The 23077-nt window shown below is 49.5% G+C and overlaps 1 protein-coding gene across 1 annotated transcript in view; it reads right to left on the bottom strand.

Moving 5' to 3' along the window:
- The window catches only part of LOC142567912 (4-pyridoxate dehydrogenase-like), a 35757-nt gene that overhangs the window by 5755 nt on the left and 6925 nt on the right, over nt 1-23077 (bottom strand). The window contains exons 3-10 of the mRNA XM_075678003.1: nt 18384-18570; nt 14810-14941; nt 12492-12616; nt 12052-12219; nt 10031-10178; nt 8971-9131; nt 5845-6022; nt 460-682 (exon numbers count right to left, since the gene is read on the bottom strand). Coding sequence (XP_075534118.1) covers nt 460-682; nt 5845-6022; nt 8971-9131; nt 10031-10178; nt 12052-12219; nt 12492-12616; nt 14810-14941; nt 18384-18570 — 1322 coding nt within the window. The remainder of the gene's footprint in view (nt 1-459; nt 683-5844; nt 6023-8970; nt 9132-10030; nt 10179-12051; nt 12220-12491; nt 12617-14809; nt 14942-18383; nt 18571-23077) is intronic.

Here is a 23077-nt window from a genome sequence, read left to right as displayed (position 1 = left end):
TTTTATAACGATCTATCTTACCTTTCACTACATTTGACCATGTAACCTTCGAGGTTCTCGCCTAGTACGACGATAGTTCTATTAAGTACGCGCAAGAGCGCGTTTGTAGCTGCATGTCATCGTTTTCTACGGCTCCTGTTTGCAGACGCCAGGCCATTATATTTAAACGCACTCAAAGCGCTCGAGAGGACAGGTCATATGCGGCTATTAAATAAAATGCTTTTGGATGAGTCACAAGCAAATTTTGGCGTTAAAGTAAAAAGGGAGGGTTTCACACAAAACACGCACATATATTGTACTCGACTCATAAGAGCTGCGCCTGTGCAACCCAAGAAGCGAACAGGCACTTATAACCCGAGTGCAACGTTCGGTGTGCCTTCCTCCCTTGCCCCGACATCTTCGCAAACTCCAACTAGCCCACGTGAACGCGCTTGGGCAACACGCGCTGTTGATGCGCACCTCAGACGTTCGTCCACGACTGCCTCAGGGTGGGTGCCCATGGACGCGGTGCAACACAGGTGCCACACCGTCTGTCCGAAGTGTCGGTACACGCAATCGATGTACTCCAGGCTCCACAGAGATCCTGCCTGGGCACACGGAGGAAACGTGACGTTCCAGAGCTTGGCGCCGATGCCCTTCATGGCGTCCGTGTTCAGCATGCGGTCGATAAACATCTTTGTGCCTGCGAGCGAAATGCGTGCAGCACAGCAACAATTTAGCCGGCGCTGTGCTTTTAATTTGCAACACAGAATGCTACCGCACTGAACTACAACGGTTGGAAATTTAAAACAGCTCTACTGGACCATCAATTACACTGCGAGGCCTTTTCTGCACGCCTGCTTGGCGCTTTCGAAATATTTTGTGAAATTGTAGTGACATCGATTCAGAACGAAATTTTATACTTTGATCGGAGAGAGACGAGTAATAATACGGCTGGCATACACAAGGCACAATGAATAGAAAAAGGACCATTGCCAGCTTCGAACCTATGTCTTTTCAATTTCGCGAGTTAAGCCAGAACCCATAGTGCCATCAGAATTTCTGACGTTAGCCGCTTGGGAATAATCGGCCTCTTCGCGGCAATGTTCTGTAGCAAAACCTCACTGCTTTCTGGATAAGCTTAGTGCACTGCGTGCGGAAAGGCCACATAAAAGAGCGCGATATGCAGCTCAATAACCGACGTACCTCGTATAAATGACGCACGCTTCTAGAAGGTAACTATTGTAACACAAGTCTGCTCCGAGAGCAATGTCGACGTACGTGACAAGAATGTTTCTCTCGGATGGCGGTCGCGCTCCCAGCGCGAATGTGATCAGAATGTGATCCCAGGGCTCTGAACTAAGCAATTTTCTTCGAAGCGCTCGATATGAACCAGCCGAATATAGAGTGCATCGCCAAGGTGCTCTGGAGCAGCCAGTCCAAACAAGGTGCTGTGGTGACTCGTGCGCAGACTGGTATACTAGCACCAATGTTTCCCTAACAATGTTGAAGCGTTCAAGTTTACCAACACTCCTGAAAGATTGCCAATTGTCCGTGCCGCTAGGTTCGCTAAAGCAACTCTTCCATCCTGCCATAATTACGAAAACGTAATTTTTGAACTCCTGTCTTAACACAAGCTGAACCTCACCTAATATTAATAAAAAAACAAAAAGAAAGACATTCCATCACACCTACTCTGCACATTCTTGCCAATCCCGCCCAACGTACTTCTGCGGTGAACAGTGATGGCGTGTAATTTTTACAACCAATTTACCGATTTTTTTTTAAAGAAGCAAATACTTCGCTTTCTTTCAAAATGGTTTCTGAGGCGAAATCCACAACCACAATAAGTTTGTGAATGCAGGGAGCATTCAAAGCTTCTGCACTGTCCAGATAACAGACCTCTCCCATATCATGCGGCAATGCCCCACCAAAACTCGCCCCGCACCCTGAACCCATTAATTAGTAGCGAGTGAATGTGGGAGACTGCCCTGCGCAGCTCCAATCCCACCCTACAGGACTGAGTCCTGAGGTGGGCTGAGGAAGTAGAGGAGGCCTACCACGATTGGTAGACGGACGTCTACCCACAATGTGGTGACGGACGCTTGCTGGGAGTGGAGCACATAGACCCCCCTCTCCCCCCCCCGGCCCATCTCCTTACCTGAAAACGGAAAGTTCATTCATTCATTCATTCATTCATTCATTCATAGGAGCATTCAATGTCGCTTGTTCACCCTCCGCTAAAGATAAACTGCTTTCTTTGGGACCACTGGCAAATCGAACTTTGCTCTCTGCAAGGAGGTGCAAGCGGAAGCCAGGTGCGTTAGCCACTGACTCATTGCGAAACTTGCATAATTGCTAGATTTTTAGGGTTGTGTATACCGCCCGCCTCAGCCCAATATAGTGGAACTGTAGGTACCTATTTCGGAGACAATGCAAAAAAAAAACAAATACCCTCAGAATGCTGGCGCTATTAAAAACGCTGCAGCTTCGCCCGAAAGGCGAAGCTTCGATAGCGAATTAGTGGACAGCTAGCTATGCGAATTAAGGATGTACTTTTATGGGCCGTATAAACTTGTAAACATAGCCATACGAACTAAATTAAAAAGAATGGTGTCCCGCACGCACATGAACACATATCGCACTCGAACACCGCGGAAAGTCGCTGTCAAAACGCTGCAGCGAGGAAACGCGGTAGCAGCGGCGCGCTCATCGGCCTTCGTGCTGCCACTCGCATTGACGCGAACTCAGTCGCGAAGACACAGCGCATCACGGACTCTACCCGCCGCAGATGGTCTCGCGCCCCCTTTCCCTACAACCCTCTCCCCCAATGCCTAGCGCGCGACGGAAGGCAGTGCGCTTCCTCCCCGCTTTCGTCCGCGGCGTGGGCTAGATTGAGCCGCGATCGCCGGCTCACCCTCGCAAGCTTTCACTCGCACCTATAGCATACGGCGCGCTGCAACAATTTCATCGCCCTTGGACTTTATACGGAACCTCACGGCGACGGCAGAACTGCGTCTGGAGTGTCCATATAAATTAAGATCTTTAAGCGAAGGAACTATTTTAAGTTCGAAGGCGATCCAACCTACGCCTGTCCTTGTGTGCTCTCTCTGTGGGCCTATGTTCGCGCAGTTATAAAACTGTGCTGGTCCAACCTGTAGTTGACGTCGCCCAAAGAACGTCTTCCTGAGCGGGTTGAGGGTGAGAATCAGGCGCGTGAGGTGAGTGACGGCGCGCGCAAATCTATCGCGTCACACTTCGCGTTAGGGCAGTGGGAGTAGCGTCGCGCTGCTTGAATTTTTGTACTGCACTATCATCGCAAACGGCCCACATTTTTAGACTTCACATGCCCTGGATCGGCCCATGAAAGAGGCTAGAAACATACCCATACCCTCAAACTCTCCCGGTTTGTCCAAGAGACTCCTGAAATAGGAGAATCCTCCCGATTGTACGGACACGGCCATAGATCTCCCGAAAACCTGCCCCAACCCCTACGCAAGAAAAACAATCGCATGCAGCACAGCCACGTGGTAATTGCCATTATGCGGTAGGTAGCTAGCAGGAGTCAGATTTAAATCCAAGTCATTGGTGTGTAGGCAATGTATATATGCTTAACTCCGCTCTCTCCTGACGGAGACATACGTTGGGGTGTGTGGCCAAATATGCGTTGCAAATGGCCGGTTGCCAGAAGCAAGCCTCTCCGCTCTGAAGCCTTGATATGCGGTGAAGCATAATAGTGAAAACTTGTCGTTGTCACGTGGTCCTTATATATACACGGGCCGCCTCCCATCTGTGTACGAGCGTCGAGACGAGGAATAACTGCACTGCCATCCAAAGCCGATCTGAACCCTTCTGCCGCGCACCTTGCGCGCCCCGTGTATGAGACCGTAACGGGGCCTAGTACTCGTTCCATAATTACACACTCGCACGTGCCGCCTCCGGTCACAGTAAAGACCTCAGATTGGTTAATGGGAGAGCGCGTGACCGGAATACCATCGGCGCCTCCTCGCACTTTGGTGGCATCAGCAAGATTCCGCGCCGCTGCTCACGGTGCGTTATATCAAGCGCACGGCACATAAAAAAAAATTAAATTATAGGCCACTTTCTGATATAGGCCACATAAAATTATAGGCCACAAAACCACTTTCTGATTACGAGGCACGCCGTAGTGGAGGACGCCGGAAATTTCGACCACCTGGGGTTCGTTAACGTGCACCTAAATCTAAATACACGGATGTTTTCGCATTTCGCCCACATCGAAATGCGGCCGCCGTAGCCGGGATTCGATCCCGCGACCTCGTGCTCAGCAGCCCAACACCATAGCCACTGAGCAACCACGGCGGGTCGCAAGGCACATAATCTCGCTCATAAAGGCAGTGTTAAGTAGAAGGCGCGAATGATATTCCCGGCAGCACGCTTGTGCGTTAACTGATCTGATGTCTGTAGGAGCACTGACACGTTTAATAACTGCACTGGCAGCCATCCAGAGCCGTTTCAGACGTTGCTGTGGCCGAGAAAAAGACAAGTAATTTAGTTTTATTGCCGATTATATGAACACTCCATGCGCATTTCTGCTGTCGGCGTCGCCGTTGTCGTCGCCGTGAGGTTCCGCATAAAATCCGAGGGCGATAAAATAGTCGCGCGCCGAATGCTCTATGTGCGAGTGAAATCGTGCGAAGGTGAGCCGGCGATCGCGGCTCAATCTCGCGCACGTAAAGGAGCGAAGTGGGGATGAAGCGCGCGCCGTCTTCCATCGTGCGCAATGCTCCGGGGCGCCGTTCTACGCCTGGGGGCCGCGCGCGCCCGTCCAGGCCACTGTTTTTTGAAAGCCATCTGCGACGGGGACAGAGTCCGCCGCGCGTTGTGTTTCCGCAGCTTAATTGGCGTTGATGCGAGACGCAGCACGAAGGTCGATTCGCTCGCTGCTGCAGCCGCGGTTTCTCACTCCAATGTTTTGACAGCGAGTTTCCGCGATCATCGAGTGAGATGCGTTCATTTTTGCTTGTGTGCGCGTGACAAAATTCCTATCAATTTACTTAGTACACCTATGTTTACAAGTGAATATAGCCGATAAAGCTACTATCCTTAACCTCGTATAGCTGTCCACTAATTTTCTATCGCCATCGATCCTTCCCCTATCCGGCGAAACTCCGACTTTTTCCCTTGTCGCTTTCGTGCATTGTTGGATGGTAGTGTGTGTGTGTGCATATATATATTTAGGGCGTTTCGGCCACGCACGTGCACACTATACATATACGTGTATATACTATAAGGGCGAAGTGCACACTTGGCCTAGGGTGCTTGCACAACGAGTGCGAGCACACACGCACACGCTGGCGGTTGCTGGCGTAACTGGCACAGCCAACGCCTGCGTCACTGCTATGTCGCCTTTTAAGCGGCAGCATACCCTGCTAAATGCTGTATGTTCGTTTGTACGCAGAACGTTTGGGAGCACTGCAATCACGGCGCGCAAGCGGGCATGTCACATAGTATATTTTTGTATATTTTGCGGACATCTGCAGTAATCGGAAAACAACTAATGCTTTATATATAGAAAGTTAAAAACTGTTTAATCGGACGCTTTGCAAACCACTCTACAACTTACTAATTGCATTTTTTCAGTAACTTCATTGCTTCAGAAGTTTGTTAATTAACCTTGACTAATTATGCCATTAAGAAGAACACAAAAGATGTTGCGACTTATTCCTTGCAATATTTAGCAACATACATTTGGTCGCGTCCTCTTGTAGTGTATCGGTATATTTTAAAACTGACTAAAGTAAGCCGGGACGCCCTGTACAGATGGTGCTGCTCGTAATATACGCGTGTACACAAGCGTCCAGCTGAAGAGGGGCGTGTGCTTACCTTGAGCGGCGGCCTTGACATCGTCGGGATGCTCCAAGAAACCTTCGTCAATATCGGGGTGATCGTTGGGGTCCGTGGAACGCAGCGAGATGGAACCGCGCGACTTGGGCCGGTTGAGGATCGTCACTGCTCGAAAGCCAGGCTGGCCGTTCGTAGGCCCAATGAAGTTGTCAAAGGCCTGCGCATAAGAGCCGTTCAGAGGAGAGTTTTGTGGCGGGGACATTTAATAGGCTGGCCCTGGTTCGCGAAATTATCGCCATCCACTGAGCATCAAGACGAATGAGAAGGAGCGGAAGACAGAGTGACTATCCAGTAACGGAATGCCGCAGAGATTCGGTGCCACAGTGCTCTCAGAAGTCGAGTTCCCCGTGGTGGCTATGTGGTCGTATGTCTTTTTCGGTTTAGGTTAAGCGTCAGGTCGCGGGTTCCATAAACACATTGGGCAGGGGCCGAGAGCGAATTTGCTAACGTGTAGATATTACAGTTAGCGCTAATGAATTCAAAACTTCAGCCAGCTAATGCGAAGAACGCTTCCTTCTCGGAGTTTATAGGGCCGCTAAACAACTATAGGCTTGCTGAGCCGCTACATGCTGTGGTGGATAAGCTATATTGTTATGGGCCAGGGGTCCCCAAACTGGGTTTCGCGAACGGCATTTGAGGTTCCGCGAGCAACAGAAAAGAATGGTACCCCATCGCTCCTTCGGTAGATGTTTCACACTAGTGTTCAATTTTAACGACTAAAACCCCAAGCATGTCGGTGGCGCAAGAAATTTGGGGGGGGGGGGGGGGGGGCTGTTTGAGGGCACTCTGGGAAGGCCAGTGGAGCTCTCCCAGACAACATTGCTATTTCGCACACAAAGGGTTTTTTAAGCTATTTGTTTGCACTAGCCACGACACCACGATATCGATGGAATGAGCAACCGGTATATGCGTGTAGTCGTGGCACATTGTGTTCCTCTTGTGCGAATCACCCATCATCGATCCGCCGCAATTCGCACACTGCCTACGGCGTTATGCTACTGACACGGCCGCTCGACCCAAAAGCACAAGGTTCAAAAGCACCTCGCTTTGCATCGAGCGGCCGTGCTACTGAGCACGAAGTCACTGGTTCGATTGCCGGACGTGGCGGTCGCATTACGATTGGAGTAGAATGCAAAACTCACGTACCGAACCTCAAGTCCACGTTAGAGAGGCTCAGTTCTGCAAAATTTATCCTCAATAAATAAAACATTCTCCTATACTACTGGTATAAGATGACCAAGCACCGACTCTTGAAAAAAAAAAACAAATGAAGAAAAACAGCCTTAGTTCGACACAAAATCGAACATTCTGTCCGAAAAAGCGACGTTTGGCGGCTGCGTACAGCAACAGCGCAATCTGTGGTCACTGTTTGCTTGTTACTGCCGCAAAAAAAGAAGTCGTCCACGTTTCTGGTCCCATCGGGAGTGGAGAGAAACCATTCCTGGAATTCACTTGAATTGACCAGAAGCTAGTTTTCTTTGTCTTCGGATTGTTAGTAGCAAGCACGATACTATATTTGAGGATATTACTGGCACGTGTAGTCATATCAAGTTGCCGGGTGTCGTCGTGTACCCATCTACATTCGAAGCCTAAACCATGACAATATCGTAATGCTCGAAGCTTTTTTTTTTTTGTGGCAGGTGCGAAGAAATGGTGCGAAGAAACTAGATTAACATAGACTGAAACTATTTTGAAACTTCACAGCATAGAATGATGTTCGGTAGAAATTAAGCGGAATACGTATGACACTTCATTTGCAGCGAATTTTAAGCAACGTGCCTGCTAAATTCATTTTGACAGTCGTCTCACGAAACACTAAATTCGCGAACGCTGTCGCTTTCGTAAAGCGTAAGGTGCGATTTTTATGCTCTTCTCTGAAACAGTTTATCTGCGAATGCAACTGTCTCCTCGAATTTTCTACTTTGCCTCGTTTGATCTACGACAAGGTGGAAGAGGCAACACGTTACTGCTGCAATGAATAAATACAGCGATGCAAACGAAGTGACCTCTGCAGTTAAATGTGCACACCGCGTATCATTAAGAAAATGTGAAGCGTACAAAAATAGATCATTAGGAAAAAAGTAAACGCGCTTGCGCAATCATTACGTGGAACGCAGTGCGAACTGTACGCAAGCCTCTTTTACGCCCCCTAGCGTTGAACGTTAAATCGAAGAGACAGCTTTGGCGCGCAACCGCCGCCGAAAAGAACGCCCACTTCGCTGTCGACTACCGAAAAATACCGAAGCAGAAATCAACGCAGAACAATTATATTTCGCCTAGAGACGTGCTGTCGCGCTCAGTATGAGCTATAACGGCTTGGCCACACGCTGTCGCGTTGTAGCTCATACTGCATGGGCGCAATAGCAGACGTATTCGAGATGTTGCTTAAACGTAACCAACGCTTCAAACGTGCACCATGTCTGGCCTGTCACTTATTGGAGGCGTGGGTGACGGTTAAGGCCTGCCCGAGTGGCCGCAGCCTCGTACTCGGCAGACGATAAAAAAAATCAGTGCGAGAAACCCGAGAAGTGCCAACGCGACACATCGCTGTCTCCCGTCTGCTGTTGTCCTCTTTCTCACACTTTTTTTTTCCTTCGCGAAGTCACACCAATAAGCTCAAATTCGTAAGCTGTGGACAGTTGCTTCTGCAGTTGTTTATACTTATCGTGACTTTCAATGCAGGGTAGCACGATTACGTTATCGGGCTAATTAACCCTACCAAGCCAGCTGGTCTGTGTGAGACAGCTGGAAGCATGGTTCCATGGCACACTAAGTAGCATGAGCCCTTGCAAGATTTCCGTTTGGTAGACGATCGCAGAAACTGCTGTTCAAAGTCTGCAAGGCGCCAAGAGTCATGCAAACAGTTTTTTTCTTCCCACTAAACTGCAAAAGGCACAACATGATTCCACCATCTCCCAAATAAAACCCTGCTTAGTCTGCGCGGAAACCTTGCGTATTCGATTAATATCCGAATGCCTGCCTCTGCTGTACAATATGCGTAAGGAATCGCCGCCAATAACCTGCGTCCGCAGTGACCGTGACTTATTACGGGCCCAAGCATAACTCGGACACGGCGAATAGGACACCGAGGCCTTGGCACCTCACCTCTGGCTGTAGGCCTGTGCCCACCATCCATGCCTTGACTAACTCGCTGGCTGGCGTCATGGACAGTACTGCCACTTCGACGTCCGGGATTTCGGGATCCATTGCATAGTCGGTGTGCAGGAACTGCAGAAACTCGCTGCCCGCTGGTATCGCTATCGTTCCTGGTGCAGAGGGTTCAGAGGATATCAGTACCGCTGCGTCACATCGTGACTCGCAAGAAATGCGGAGAGCGAGCGTCACTTCAAACGGCTGTCCTCTGTTAGCATGCTGTTACGATTCCATTCTTTTCATTGCGTTTGCCGTGAGAACTTTTATGACGGCACAAACTGCAAGATTTGTGCAGAATATTGAATTACCCTGAGGTTTACGCCAGAGTAAGTTTGAATCACCGGTAAACATTGATGTTAACCTGGAAACTGCCATTTCGCCCTACGCTATATAAATCATCATCATCATCATCACCAGCCTGGTTGCGCCCACTGCAGGGCAAAGGCCTCTCCCATGCTTCTCCAACAACCCCGGTCATGTACTAATTGTGGCCATGCCGTGCCTGCAAACTTCTTAATCTCATCCGCCCACCTAACTTTCTGCCGCCCCCTGCTACGCTTCCCTTCTCTTGGGATCCAGTCCGTAACCCTTAATGACCATCGGTTATCTTCCCTCCTCATTACATGTCCTGCCCATGCCCATTTCTTGTGCCAATTGTGTGTATTACGCTATATAAATAATACACACAATTGGCACACGCACGAAAAGGCTGCACACGTGCAAACTGAGTGAGTGAGTGAAGAAACTTTATTGCAGGTCCGGCCAGGACGCAAACTCGTGGCACGTGCAAACTGACACACGCACAGGAAGGACGCGAAAAAAAAACAACCTTATACCTACAATTGGGAACCGGAATGGGCACACCGATGGCACTAGAGAGCGCTTAGGCACTGAATTCAGTTCACTAGAAACAACGGACACGCCCGTAAGACTACGTGAAAGAACGAGACTTTCCGCTGCCGACCGCTGTTCCACACACCGATGACTCGTAGATTGTGGGCGGCGTGCTTACCTGTTCTGTTGCTCGCGTACTGCGCTATGTCGTCCAGGCTAAAAGGCGGGATTCCGGCGACGACATGCGTGCTGACGGGGAGGCCGACCAGGAGACCCACGTGGTCCTGCAGGTTGCGCCCGACCGGGAGGTCGGCGACCACCGGAATCTGCGCGCAGCGTCATGAGGGTACGTGGTCGCCGTGACAACTTGCAACACTCGACTATCTGGTGGCGGTTTAATTTAGCTCTCCCTAAAGTACCCGTGGAAACAGGACCACAAGATGCGGTACTGCTCCCCGTAGCATAACCGGTCTTGTTTTCTGTAATCCGGCATTAAAAATCCAGCAAAATTACTCCGCCCTTATTTCGAGTTGCTGCTCTGGCGAAATACAAGCCCCCTTGTCGAAATGTAGGATGAAAGCGACATTCATTGTTCGACCACTGCTCACCATTTCTCTCCCTGTATGGTACTTCGGTACCTGACGCAACGTACCTCGTTACGACATATTGCGCACCTAGTATTCCATGCTTGGCGGTCAAGTTTAAACCACTGTCCTTAACAGTAAAATCATGCCATAGACGCTCAAATAAGACATCTTGCAAAATTAATGTTAACCACATAGAGTCCCTGAGCTGCGTCACGCTGGAATCAGAAAAAAGTTCAAGGGGTTATTTTTGCGTCACTTGTGGCAGCATCTCGCGATAGACTAGCAGGTGGCGGTTACTTGCACAACTGCAATACTGTTACCCCCCCCCCCCCGCAATGTATTCCCAATAAACTTCAGTTGTAAGTCCAGCGTTGTCCTGTCCGTTTCTTTTTACTTGTGCTCGCGTCCTTACTAGCTGGAACCCCTTATACGTTCACCATGCATCAACTGGCCCAACAAACCACACTACTAGACGGCAATACTTAGTTTGCCAACTTATAAAGCTTCAATATCTGAATTTGATGTAAATTCGAAATCCGAAACTGAAAACGGATAAAGGGGGTCATATCAGTCTATCGAACTGCCGAAACCATCGGCAGCTTACAGATCACAATTACTAAATACTGCCAAAAAAAAAGGAAATGTGTGGTCGTTCCGGCGAGTTGCTGACCACAGTGCTCGATGAACTATCTTGCGAAACTTCACTGGAATGCAGACAGTTCGCATACTTTGGAACCGAATAAGCCAATACATCTGCCAAGTAGACGTGACCCAATTATTACGCGGCTTTGAATCGGCAAGTTTATTGTGTGTCAAAGGAAATAGTCAATAAGCAAAGCGTTCCCCATTATTAAAAGGAACATGGAAATTTGTCTGCGAATAATGTCCGCCCTTTCGGTTAAAGGGGATAGCCTACCACTTTTCAAGGACGGCATGTTTTGCACAGAAATATTGCCAAGTTGCAGTGACAGTAAAGAAAACAGTAGCAATAGTGTGAATGACGAAACTTTTATTGGGCGAACCTGTGCCCACAAAAGCAAGTGGCGCTCAAAGTGCAATGATAGCGGCGAGCGTCGGCGAAATACGATTCCGCAGGTAGAGTGCGTCGGCTTTTATACATGACTCGTCGAAGATTCCAGCGTAATCGCTGGTGCCCGCAAACCACCTTGCAGAATGCACAACACTATTCTCATCGCGCATGCAGTCTGATTACACAAGGTTCGGCGTGAACACAAACAGATAGATTCAATGATAACATTTGAGTAAGTTCCAAATCGTGCAGGCGCGGCTTGCCCCCCCGCTGAGCGATAACTTTAAGTAGTTATCGGATAAAATGCGGACCCCAGGAAAAGGAAAAACTACACGTGTCAATACCGGCACTAAATGGCACTGTCCCGGTCAGTCTAGGTTTAAAATCATGCAGAAATGCAGCATGCCAGGCAGCAAAACTATTGTATTTACAATTCAGAACACGCTTCTTTTGCCGAGACTGAGCAGATAAATGAATAAAGGATAAAAATTCCCAGCCACCTGTCCCAGCCACCTGTCCGAAATACTGCCTGTGTAATGTTTGGCAAAAGATTACTGCTTGTGGGTTATGCGCCGTTCCTACCTGCAACCGCTCCAGCTCCTCCTTGGGCCCCACGCCGGAGAGCAGCAGCAGCTGAGTGGAGCCCACGGTTCCTGCCGAGAGGATCACCTCCCGCCCTGCAGACACGCTCTGCTGCTGACCGTACCTTGTGAACGTTACGCCCACGGCGCGCTTCCCATCGAAGTTCACCTGTACATAATTGCCAATGGTAGAGAATGTGGTAGATAACTACCAACGGGCGTCGATAAGTACTCCCGATTAGATAACGACACTACCCCTGTTATTAGCACGCTCTGGGACAGCTAGTTGCTCGTACCTACGACAAAGCAAACTAAGCTTCTCGCGCCGACAACCACCGGGGATCACGCACATCGCACGTGCTACAATTAATCGCGCACCTACAGAACAGGAGACGTCCTATAAGGACTGCCGCGTACCGCCGCGTTCCCTGCGGTTCCTACCTTCGTGACTTGGCTGAATAGTGCGACGTGCAGGTTTTTCCGCGTACCGACGATGGGCTGGATGAAGGCCTTGCTGGCGCTGAAGCGCTCGCCACCCGCCACATTCATCTGCAGGCGAGAACAGCCTGCGCATGGAAGGGGCGACGCGGCACGTCAGCAAGCTTCACGTTAATGATGGCAGGCTGTAAATGGCACTTAATGAAGGCGTCATGATGTTTTCCTGCATGGGAACACAACTAGACAAAGGCAGCGTGGCAAAGCTGGCTTCTTCACAATGCGAGAAGCCATGTTTGGAAGCCCCCACTTGGCGAATGGTAAAGAGATCCAGTGGTGTACAGACACAGGGCTCGGTAAGTTTTAGCCATATCCTAATTTTTTTTTTTTCATATGCCAGCCCAGTGACGCGAAAATGTATTGTCACTGGGAGGGTGCCACTGTCTGAGCAGTTGGTCGCAGTTCGTGGGGCTTGACTAGGCTCACGTGAGCTATCTTTCATCCCACGTCAGGAGATGGCAGAGGAGCGGGAACGAAGGGGCAGCCACGCTAAGCGCAACTTACCCGCGCTCGATTAACAACAGGTGTAAAATTACTCGGAATGCGCTGCCGTCGCAGTGGACCAGTGCCTCATCCACTGCCGAGCGACTGAGCAGGCAGAGTGCGGGTCGATTTAGAGACGTTGCTGTCATTTTGCTGTTACAACATTACTGTACTGTGAAATACGATACACGGGTAATTGAATTGTTATCAAACTATTTCATTGCACATGAGGCTCAAATTTGCGATAAGCTCCATTTTCTTAATAAAATGGAATGTGAGCGTAGTTGTGTATTTGACTACCCCTGGCGCCAAATTTTCTATTCTGCCTGTGTTGCGCCCTACGCATAACAAAAGCACACCTTGGACATATAGAACCTGGAGAATGGAATACCTGCAGTCGCCGCAGTAATTGAAAGTTAGGTCGCCCACATCACGATTCTATTAAGATGTCGAAACTATCGCATCACTGTCCCTGCGAGAAATGGTCACGTACGTGAAGGCTGTGAATTAAAAAAAGGCGCCGAAACTATGGCTCAGCCGGGGTTCAAACCTTAGCGTTCTGGCTCCCAATACTGTTTCAGCCAACTGCGCTTTCAGTAGTGCGCTTGGTATCTGCGAACTGCAAGGATAGAATAACGTTTCGCATCGCCTGATGCGGCGAGCACGACATGTGGCTGCGATAGCATTGCGAGGACAGCGATATTGTTGCGCCATTGAGTGGGGCGGCGCAACAGTGCAATAGCAGCACGGACAAATGACCCAGGGCTATCGTCCTATACTGACCCGCGTACATTTTTTTTGTTTGGCTTTTCCGAGAGCAATTGGTGACCGACTTGCTACTGTTGCGAAGTTGTCGCTCGGCACAGGACGCGCCTTCATGCATCGGGGCACTCCCGCATGTTGTCGCCGATTCCGTACCAGAAGTAATCTTGCGTAATGAGGTTTCGTGCAGAGCGCGAATATTGGTGTAAATCCTGGAGCGCGCACGAACACCAGCCATCATGCTGAAACGTACGTCGAGGGCTGTATAAGCAGCCGGCACACCTGACCCTGTATAGATCAGGTTTCGACGAACCACGGGCGCGCTTGGCACTGTTGCGCTCCGAGTGTCACTTGTTTTGCGGGGCACAAGTTTGCGAAATGAAACGATTCGTGGCCCACAGTTGGGCACTTACAGATTCTTCACTGTCCCTGACACTATGGGGATGAGTGAGAAGGAATGAGATTTGCGCCTGTTACTGCGCTTGCTAAAGCAACGACATGGTGTAAATAACACAGCGCTTAGAGACAGTCCTCAAGAAGGAGAAAAAAAAGTGGTCGCAGAAAAATGCTTCACCGTTTCTACATTACGTTGCGCCGTTCCGAGCAACAGTGCACGAATGGCTACGCTAACAGCCCAGCCCTTTTGTTTTGTTTTTTATATACTGCAGCCAGCGCGGGATCCGAAGCGAACGAGATATTAAATGCTGGGGCTTTACGTGTCAAAGACAACACTTGATTATGAAGCACGCCGCAGTGAAGAACTGCGGATAAATTTGGACCACGTGGGTTTATTAACGTGTATACCAAATGCACAGTACACGGTCCATTTGTGTAACTCTCCCCCATGGAAATGTGGCCGCCGCGGCCGAGATTCGATCCCACACCCTGAACCAGCTGTACCTCAGACGCACACACAAAAAGGACAATAGCGGGATGAGTGCTTTGCATCCGCGTTATTCGTGGTGCAGCCGGTTGCTTGCTCGGCAGGCGTGCGCAAAAAGACGCAACGAACGACTCACCTGACTGCGTGGGACCATTGAAATCGACGTGGGGAAAACCGGCTTGATTGCATGCCTCCAAAAGTAGCCGACTCAGAAGAGTAGTGGTGTTAGAATAGTCGACCGGCACCTCGCCACCAGCCTTGTGGTACTCTGCCGGAGTAGACAGGGAGAAAATAATAGCCTCATGCAAGGATCGTTTCGTATGCAAGGCTAGCACTGCATCGTTGTATCCGCAGACGAAAGCGGCAAGTCCCTTTCTGTGTCGTTCATCTGTTGTGACCATGCTCTCGGGAGCGACGGTTACGTCACCGACGTCCAGCATGCAGTGTCCTAGCGAGGAGACACTTCGAGAGGGCAACAATTTGGCTATGCAAACTGCGTTGAACAGTCCCCGGCTCCGCCAGAGTAAAGCGAGCTTACCGCACGAAGCAAGGAAAGTGAACACACGTAAATGCAGGCACCGCTTTGCGTTCAGACAGTGTGTGCTGACTGTATCGAACGAAGTTTCAAAGTTAGACGGGCACTGTATTTTTTAAAAATTATTTAAGTATACCTTACGCGCCCAAAGGGCATTAAGTAAGGGGGGTTTACTGATTACAATGAAAGCGCAAGCAAACACGTAAGGAACAGGGTTACAAATCAAGTCAACAAGAAAACACAACGCAACAAATTGCGCAACACAGAAGGTTCCAACGCTACTGAACAAAAAAAAAACACAACACAACACAATGCGTTTGCGAAATAAGCACTTGATAAGGATTGTTGTGCTTTAGGATACTGCGGTGAAGCATCGCAAGCATAACGCGCATGCTTGATTAATTAAAACAAAATGTTGCGCTTACACCAGCTTGTTTAAAAGCAATTGTGTCTCGTATGTACCAATTAGCCTGGAATCTGCTTCTTCGATCTGCGATCATGATCATATTTCATTAATCAACTTAAAGGCGTACAGAACCGTTCGGCTCGTTTCACGCTATTGAAATATGAATGCACCGTCAGCCTAACTTAACGTGAAACAACCTATGTCTCCCAGCTCTGGTCAACCGTTGGAAACCGTCTCGTGTTTGCCTCTTCCACACAATTTACTACCACGACGTGGTAGTATAATCCGCAAGATTACTCTGCATCTTCTGTTTCTTCTTCACTTGATCAGCATAAAGTGGGCAGTCCTCAGCACAAAACGGTGACGTGTCTTAGCTCACAAGTTGGGTGCTTGAGAATAAAAACGAGCACATCAGAGACGTCCGAGGGACGTTTCTACGGTACAAGAGATCTGTGATCTTTGCTGCGCTACGCAAGTACTAAAGCGTCATTTTTTTTATATTGCTCCAATCGCTTTCGTTCTGTCGTTATTCTTGGTGCTATGTAAACCCCTCCCCTATATAATACTTTGTGTAAGCCTTGACGGTAAAAAAAAATGGTAGGCGATCCCAGTCAATCCATGGCTTAGGTGCCTTTTAGTGGCACTCGCACCTCGGCGTTTGTGTTGTTTAGGTTAACTTTAGGCGAACGCAACGCATGAACCGATCGCGGACGCAACTGTTTTCCATTAATTAGCTGGTGAAATATGCCACCTTCTTCTGTGTGACGTAATTAGTGACGTCATTGCTTCCGTTTTCTACTTCCGGGTTTCCAGCAATTTCGCCGAAGTTGTGCTCATGTGGCGGGTCTCTAAAGTCAACTTTTCTGTACAGTAATCAGTGTTTTCTAATTATAATTATTCCAGGCATTTCAATTAACTGAACTTGTAACTAGTGCTCTGATATATCTATAAGGAAACCAGTTAATCTTGTACTGCACTACTTTTTCTTTTTTTTCTGTTTGTTGCGAATTTCCTCAACGGTCGTCTCAGGAGGTGAACCGGAAGCGCTGCGCAAGAAACAAGAATCACTCGATGCTCGTGCCACTAATAAGTCTGGAAAACATATCCACACGTGCGTGGTGTGTACATGTGTTATACCGTTTTGCGATGTAGGGGCGTGGGATTAATATTAGCCTTACGGGGCATTGATATGGGCATAGTCGAACATTGTCTCTCACTTGTGTGCAAGGGTGAGTCTAGGTTTGAGAGAACTAAACTAAGGGGAGCAAAAGAACAAATTGAGAATGTTGTCAGGATGGAGGTTTGATCAAATTGGTGATGCAAGGACGAAGCTGCACTGCACTAGAAAATAAATTCGTGACGCATTCAGTGCCAGGTTAGAAGTATTACAGTACGCTCACGTGATAGCGATCCTCAACATTTATGTCAACTGCAGGATAACTGGAGTCGCTTGGAATTGGAATCGCTTCTCCCAGCGACTCCAATTACACCTGCCGTGCGCCAGCTGACCCCGTGTTATGCCCGAAATTTTTTTCTAATTTAGTCATACCACATTCTCTGCCGTCCGCGATCGCGTTTCCGTTCTCTTGGCTTCCATTCTATGCCTAATAGACCACTTAAGGTAGCGATAAAATATAGGTCACAGAGGCGCTAGTCAAGGTCAGCGAGATTTGCTTTTCTGCATGAAAAGACTATTGTACGTCAAGCTGCATTGATCAGTAAACATCGTGCTAAACCAAATAGAGAAATAAATCAGCCGATAGCAACACTCCGTCGCACATCTGTTGTTTTAGAGCGCAGCTCTTTGGCGTCCGTTCCTGGGTTTCGCGTCGTCGTCGGCGTTGTCGTCGGCCTCGTAACCAGCTCCGCCCCCCTTTCATCCCCCCAGCGCTAGTAGCGACAGACTGATACCGCTGGATGCCGCTGACGCCGCTAGAGAGTCAAGATAACGTGACTGCATAGAACACCGTCGCCGCCATGCAGAAAGAGGAGGAAAGGGTCGCTGCTATCTCTTCCCTCCTCCCTTTATCGTGTTGTCCGCTTGCTGCGCGCGCTTCTGCCCCCATCGTTTGCCGCTGGGTGTACACGCCGCCCCCCTCCGCTTCCGCTTACTGCTGGTTGCTCTCGACGGCGGCGATGAGCCTCCGCTTCGGCGGCGCGAACTGCAGGGTCTTCTCGGCGGCGGCGATGAGCTTCTGCTTCAGCCTCGCTTACTGCTGGTTGCTCTCGACGGCGGCGATGAGCCTCCGCTTCGGCGGCGCGAACTGCAGGGTCTTCTCGGCGGCGGCGATGAGCTTCTGCTTCAGCCTCGCTTACTGCTGGTTGCTCTCGACGGCGGCGATGAGCCTCCGCTTCGGCGGCGCGAACGGCAGGGTCTTCTCGGCGGCGGCGCTTAGCCTCTGCTTCCCCCACGGCTGTGACAACCTCGCGAGCCACTTGTATAGATCTCGTCTTTGAGAATCAAGCATTGGTGTACCAAGTCGAACATATATCAGTCTATTTCTCCGACCACAAAGCTTCCTTCATGACTGTCAAGAACTGTTAGTGGAGTCTTTGTTAAAGGAATACGTGTGAAAAAAAAAATTGTGTGATAGCGCATACATGTGTTGCTCGATTTCTTTGCCTCAATCTATCCAAAAGATGAAACAGCTTATTTGCTGCGCTCAAATTTCGCATTAGGAAGTAACGTAATCGTCGGTAATTTTTTTTTCTTAGTGTTTCTTTGTTGACAAACAGCACTTCAGGAATGGACAACTGCAGCCTGCTTACCGTCTGGTTCCTCCACGCGATAGTCCTCGATGTCCCTGAAGTGCGGCAGCACGTTCTCGTATGCCCACCCCGTGGCTCCGTATTTGTCGGCCCAGCGATCGTAGTCACGTGGGTGGCCGCGCATGTACAGCATGAAGTTCAGGACGCTGCTGCCGCCCAGTACTTTGCCGCGCGACAGGGAGTACCGCTGCGCATAGATGAAAAAAAAATCACCGCCCAAGCACTCCGTACAGATGGTTAACCAGAAAAGCTAAAACGTGCGGCCTCATCACTGAGTTTATCACTGGGTTAATCCCGACGATTCATTAAATGACGGCTTGGTAAGCTGCCGGATCCTCGGTACGCAGTTACTGCTTGCGCTCAGCTGCACGAGCCTGTTCTTGTGCCCGGGCTGCAGGGTCGGCACGGCGTAGACGAGCACGTTCCTGGTTCTGCTCGCGGCGTTGCTAATCGAAAGCTGCCTGCTCCTTGGGAGTACGTATGACGCGGGGCCTACCCATTTCGGAGCCGAAGAGCAACGATGTCGCTACTGGCGCAGCTATTTCAACACCACCTAGATAGCACAATGCCTTTTCACTCCGATCCATGACTTCGTGTTACCTGGCCCGACTGCCATAGAATCTAATGGGGATGCTCCCGCGTAGGCAACAGTGACTTTAACGCCACGGCTTTCATCACGCCACTCTTGTCAATGGAAATATTGGGCCAGGTAGCATGACCTCATCGATCGGAGTAAACAGGCCTTGGCATCTAGGCGGTGTTGGCTGATCGCAAACCTCTTTTTTCGCACACGCGCATGGGGGTTGCGACGGAGGAGCTTTCGGCCTACAGGCGGCTGACGGGCGGACAGATCGGCTAGCCATATATAGCTTCGCTGTAAAATGGTCCTGCGCCAAGAAACATCACCGGATGCATGGAGAGGGATATGAGAGCGGTAATGCTACAGGAAAATTTTTCTCCCAGCTTCGCTTCCAGACACTCCAGGAGGACGGAGCCTCTCACCCCATTTACCACAGATTGAAGGTGAACTTCCAGTGTGTTGAAAATTATGATTACCATATGTGTGTCCTATCCAGAGTCGGCAGAATATGACATTTCGTCGCGCTTTCGTTGTGGAGGGCCAGGAACGTAACTAAGACTTAATCATGTTAAACATATTTGTTTCACCATCCCACAAGCGTTGCCAGTAGCTTCGCCGTGTCTTTCGTAAGAAAGATTTCAGATCTGTGGCACGGACACCAGCGGTAGGATTTATAGCTTGCGATGTAATTGATGTGGCCATTAATCCCCTAGCCCATTACCCTCGATGCCTCTATGACCAGGTAGCCAGCATATAATGACATGCCGGTTTGATATGTGCGCTCTATACACAGGACAGAATAAAGCTCAATAAATGTAGAATATTTGTGTTCACAGAGTGACATTGCTTTTACGTCGCTTAGGCAGCCTGAATATTAGTTTTGTTGAAGTTTTGATTTCCTTATATGCTTCACAGCCGACAATAGTGCACAAGCCTCAGCCATAAAGGTACCCGATTCTGGGTGCGGTACACTGGATTCTGAGAAGGATGGGTCGACTACTGCATAAAATCTATCCCGCCGTGCGACTTTGAAGCGTCAGTGTAAAACTCTGCACGAGTACTTGGCCTGGAGTTCTAGGAAATGCCTTCTTTTACATATTTTCTGAAAGTACACTCGAATCCTGCACATCCTTGCAACTCACCTGTAAGCGATACGCCGCGTGCCACACTGTGTGAGACAGCCTTTTTCACTGCGTGCAAGAAAACTTACTGAGGAAATGGGCGTCTCAGTCCTTGAACATTATGATAACTTCAGCGACGCTATTGCCGCCGCGGCAGCGGCAACTCGTAGAATGTGACACATCGTTTGCAGCGATAATAAAACACGCTACAGAGGCACATAGTAGAAGGCATTTCCTAGAACTCCAGGCCAAGTACTCGTGCAAAGTTTTACACTGACGCTTCGAAGTCGCACGGCGGGATATATTTTATGCAGTAGTCGGCCCATGCTTCTCAGAATCCAATGTACCGCACCCAGGATCGGGTACCTTTATGGCTGAGGCTTGTGCAGTATTGTCGGCTGTGAAGCATATAAGGAAATCAAAACTTCAACAAAACTAATATTCAGGCTGCCTAAGCGACGTAAAAGCCATAATGTCACTCTGTAAACACAAATATTCTATATTTATTGAGCTTTATTCTGTCCTGTGCAGAGCGCACATACCAAACCGGCATGTCATTATATGCTGGCTACCTGGTCATAGAGGCAAGTGCCTCTGTAGCGTGTTTTATTATCGCTACAAACGATGTGTCACATTCTATGAGTTGCCGCTGCCACTGCGGCAATAGCGTCGCTGAGGTTATCATAATGTTCAAGGACTGAGACGCCCATTTCCTCAGTAAGTTCTCTTACACGCAGTGAAAGAGGCTGTCTCACACGGTGTGGCACGCGGCGTATCGCTTACGGGTGAGTTGCAAGGATGTGCAGGATTCGAGTGTACTTTCAGAAAATATGTAAAATTATAGTAAGGCTTTTGAAAATTAAGAGTACTCATTCGATTCGACATACAGACTTTGTACGGGGCTTGTCCGGAAGGCTCCTGTAGGTAGCCGGACGCCTACGTGATGCAACACGGCGCCGTAATCAAACTAACCCCGAGCGATGGTCTAGTATATACACGTTCATTAGGCATTTCCCGTCAGCGCCCCATGTCGTGTGCGACAGTATTTTCGTTAGCTTCAGTGTCTAAGCATTTGGCCTCGATCAATTTTATGTGTGGTATAAAGGTTACTTTTGAATCAAGCACGACACCTAAAAGTTCGGCAGAGACACTTAAGACCGCTTACGTGCGAGAATGGGAAAGCATTGTAGTCGCTGTGGGGAAGGTTTTCGCTTAGGTATCATTCCATATGTCGTCGTGCCCGTTTTAAACTGGCACGGCATTCCTTTTTGTGTTCCCCTGCTTCGTCTTCTGCGGCGTGCTTCCATAGGCGACCACGTTTCACAGGTGCCGCTGAGGTAGACGCTTCGGAGTGCACGCCAACAGACACAGCACCGATAAAATCCGAAGAGCATGGGACGCGCGGGAGGCAGCGACTTGACCCGTGTAATGACGCATGCACTAAGGACACTTCATTTTATACCCTGATGATTTGGCGTCGAGAGTGCATCGCAGCAGACGCAGCACCGACGAAATCCTAACAAGGGACATGAGAGGCAGTGACGGAGGCAGTGACGTGACATGTGCAATGATGCACGCACTAGGCACTGTATGGCGACCTTTAGTCAACCATAATCGCGGAGCCACCGCGGTAGCGGGGAAGGCGTGCTCGTCTAGCACCCCGGACGCCCGGGCTCAATTCTTGCTCAGAACGAAAAGTGCTAGATTTTCTTTTCAACTGCATTAATTGACTGTTTACAGAAACCCACCTGACAAATTTGACTTCAATCCGAGTATTTTGTGACGTGTTTTTACTCTTCCGCCGTCGGCCATTTTTGGTACCATCTTTCGGTCATGGCGACAAGGCCGGATTTTCGCGCAATGGGGCATATAATGCTTTCGCATTAAAAAGTTCGGCCGATGTGACACTCTTGTAACACAAGAAGGTGCAAGCCTGCAGCGCATTTAGTAATGCATGAAGCTATACAATCGGGGTTAGACTTCTTGCAAGACATCACGAACCGCAATCAGAAGCACACGTGCGACAATAAGGGCAGTAGCATGCGCTTCTTCCGCAGTGGCGTACTCGAGCGGCTGTCCTCGCGAGCCGGGAAAGCGTGCACGCTCCTATTCCGCCGCTCCGAATGACGTCAATGCGCAGAAAGCGTGGGCCCGCTTTTCTGCATAACACCTGGCGCGAAAGTAATTACTAAACTTAAAATTTGGCAGCCACTTAAAACAGGGGACGTATTCTGAAACATTCGCCGCCGCGAAAGTTTCGCCCTGGCCACGCCTCCGCCGTTGCGGCGCGCGCTGAATGGCTGCTTTGACAAAACCGGAAATTCACTTGCGCCACCTGAATTTCCGGTTTTGTCAAAGCAGCCATTCAGAGCGCGCCGCAACGGCGGAGGCGTGGCCAGGGCGAAACTTTCGCGGCGGCGAACGTTTCAGAATACGTCCCCAGCTTACGTGAGGAAATGCAAAGCATTATACCATTTTTAGACCTTGAAACGTCATCAACGCGCTCAGTTTTACACTGATGACGTGGCGCCACCTCCTCCGCACCATCGAGTGCGCCGCCCAGTGACGCACGCACTAGTCAGCGAGATGGCTGCGACATGATGTGTGCAATCAGGCACGCACTAGGCACACCCTCAGAACCGTAGAGAAGCCGTGGTTTCTCCAGTATTACCTTCAGTTAAAACAAAAAAAATTATGGGGTTTTACGCGCCAAAACCACTTCCAGATTATGAGGCACGCCGTAGTGGAGGACTCCAGAAATTTCGACCATCTGGGGTTTACTTAACGTGCACCTAAATCTAAGTACACGGGTGTTTTCGCATTTCGTCCCTATCAAAATGCGGCCGCCGTGGCCGGGATTCGATCCCGCGACCTTGTGCTCAGCAGCCCAACACCATAGCCACTGAGCAACCGCGGCGGGTCCTCAGTTAAAACATTCTTTCAATTACACACCAACAAACTTCCCGTTAAGCCCTGGCTTAGCGATAAAGGCA

Source organism: Dermacentor variabilis, unplaced genomic scaffold, assembly GCF_050947875.1.
Source record: "Dermacentor variabilis isolate Ectoservices unplaced genomic scaffold, ASM5094787v1 scaffold_15, whole genome shotgun sequence".
NCBI classification, from domain to species: domain Eukaryota; kingdom Metazoa; phylum Arthropoda; class Arachnida; order Ixodida; family Ixodidae; genus Dermacentor; species Dermacentor variabilis.
Note: the sequence above shows the minus strand (reverse complement) of the source record. Positions and strands in the feature narration are given on the sequence as shown.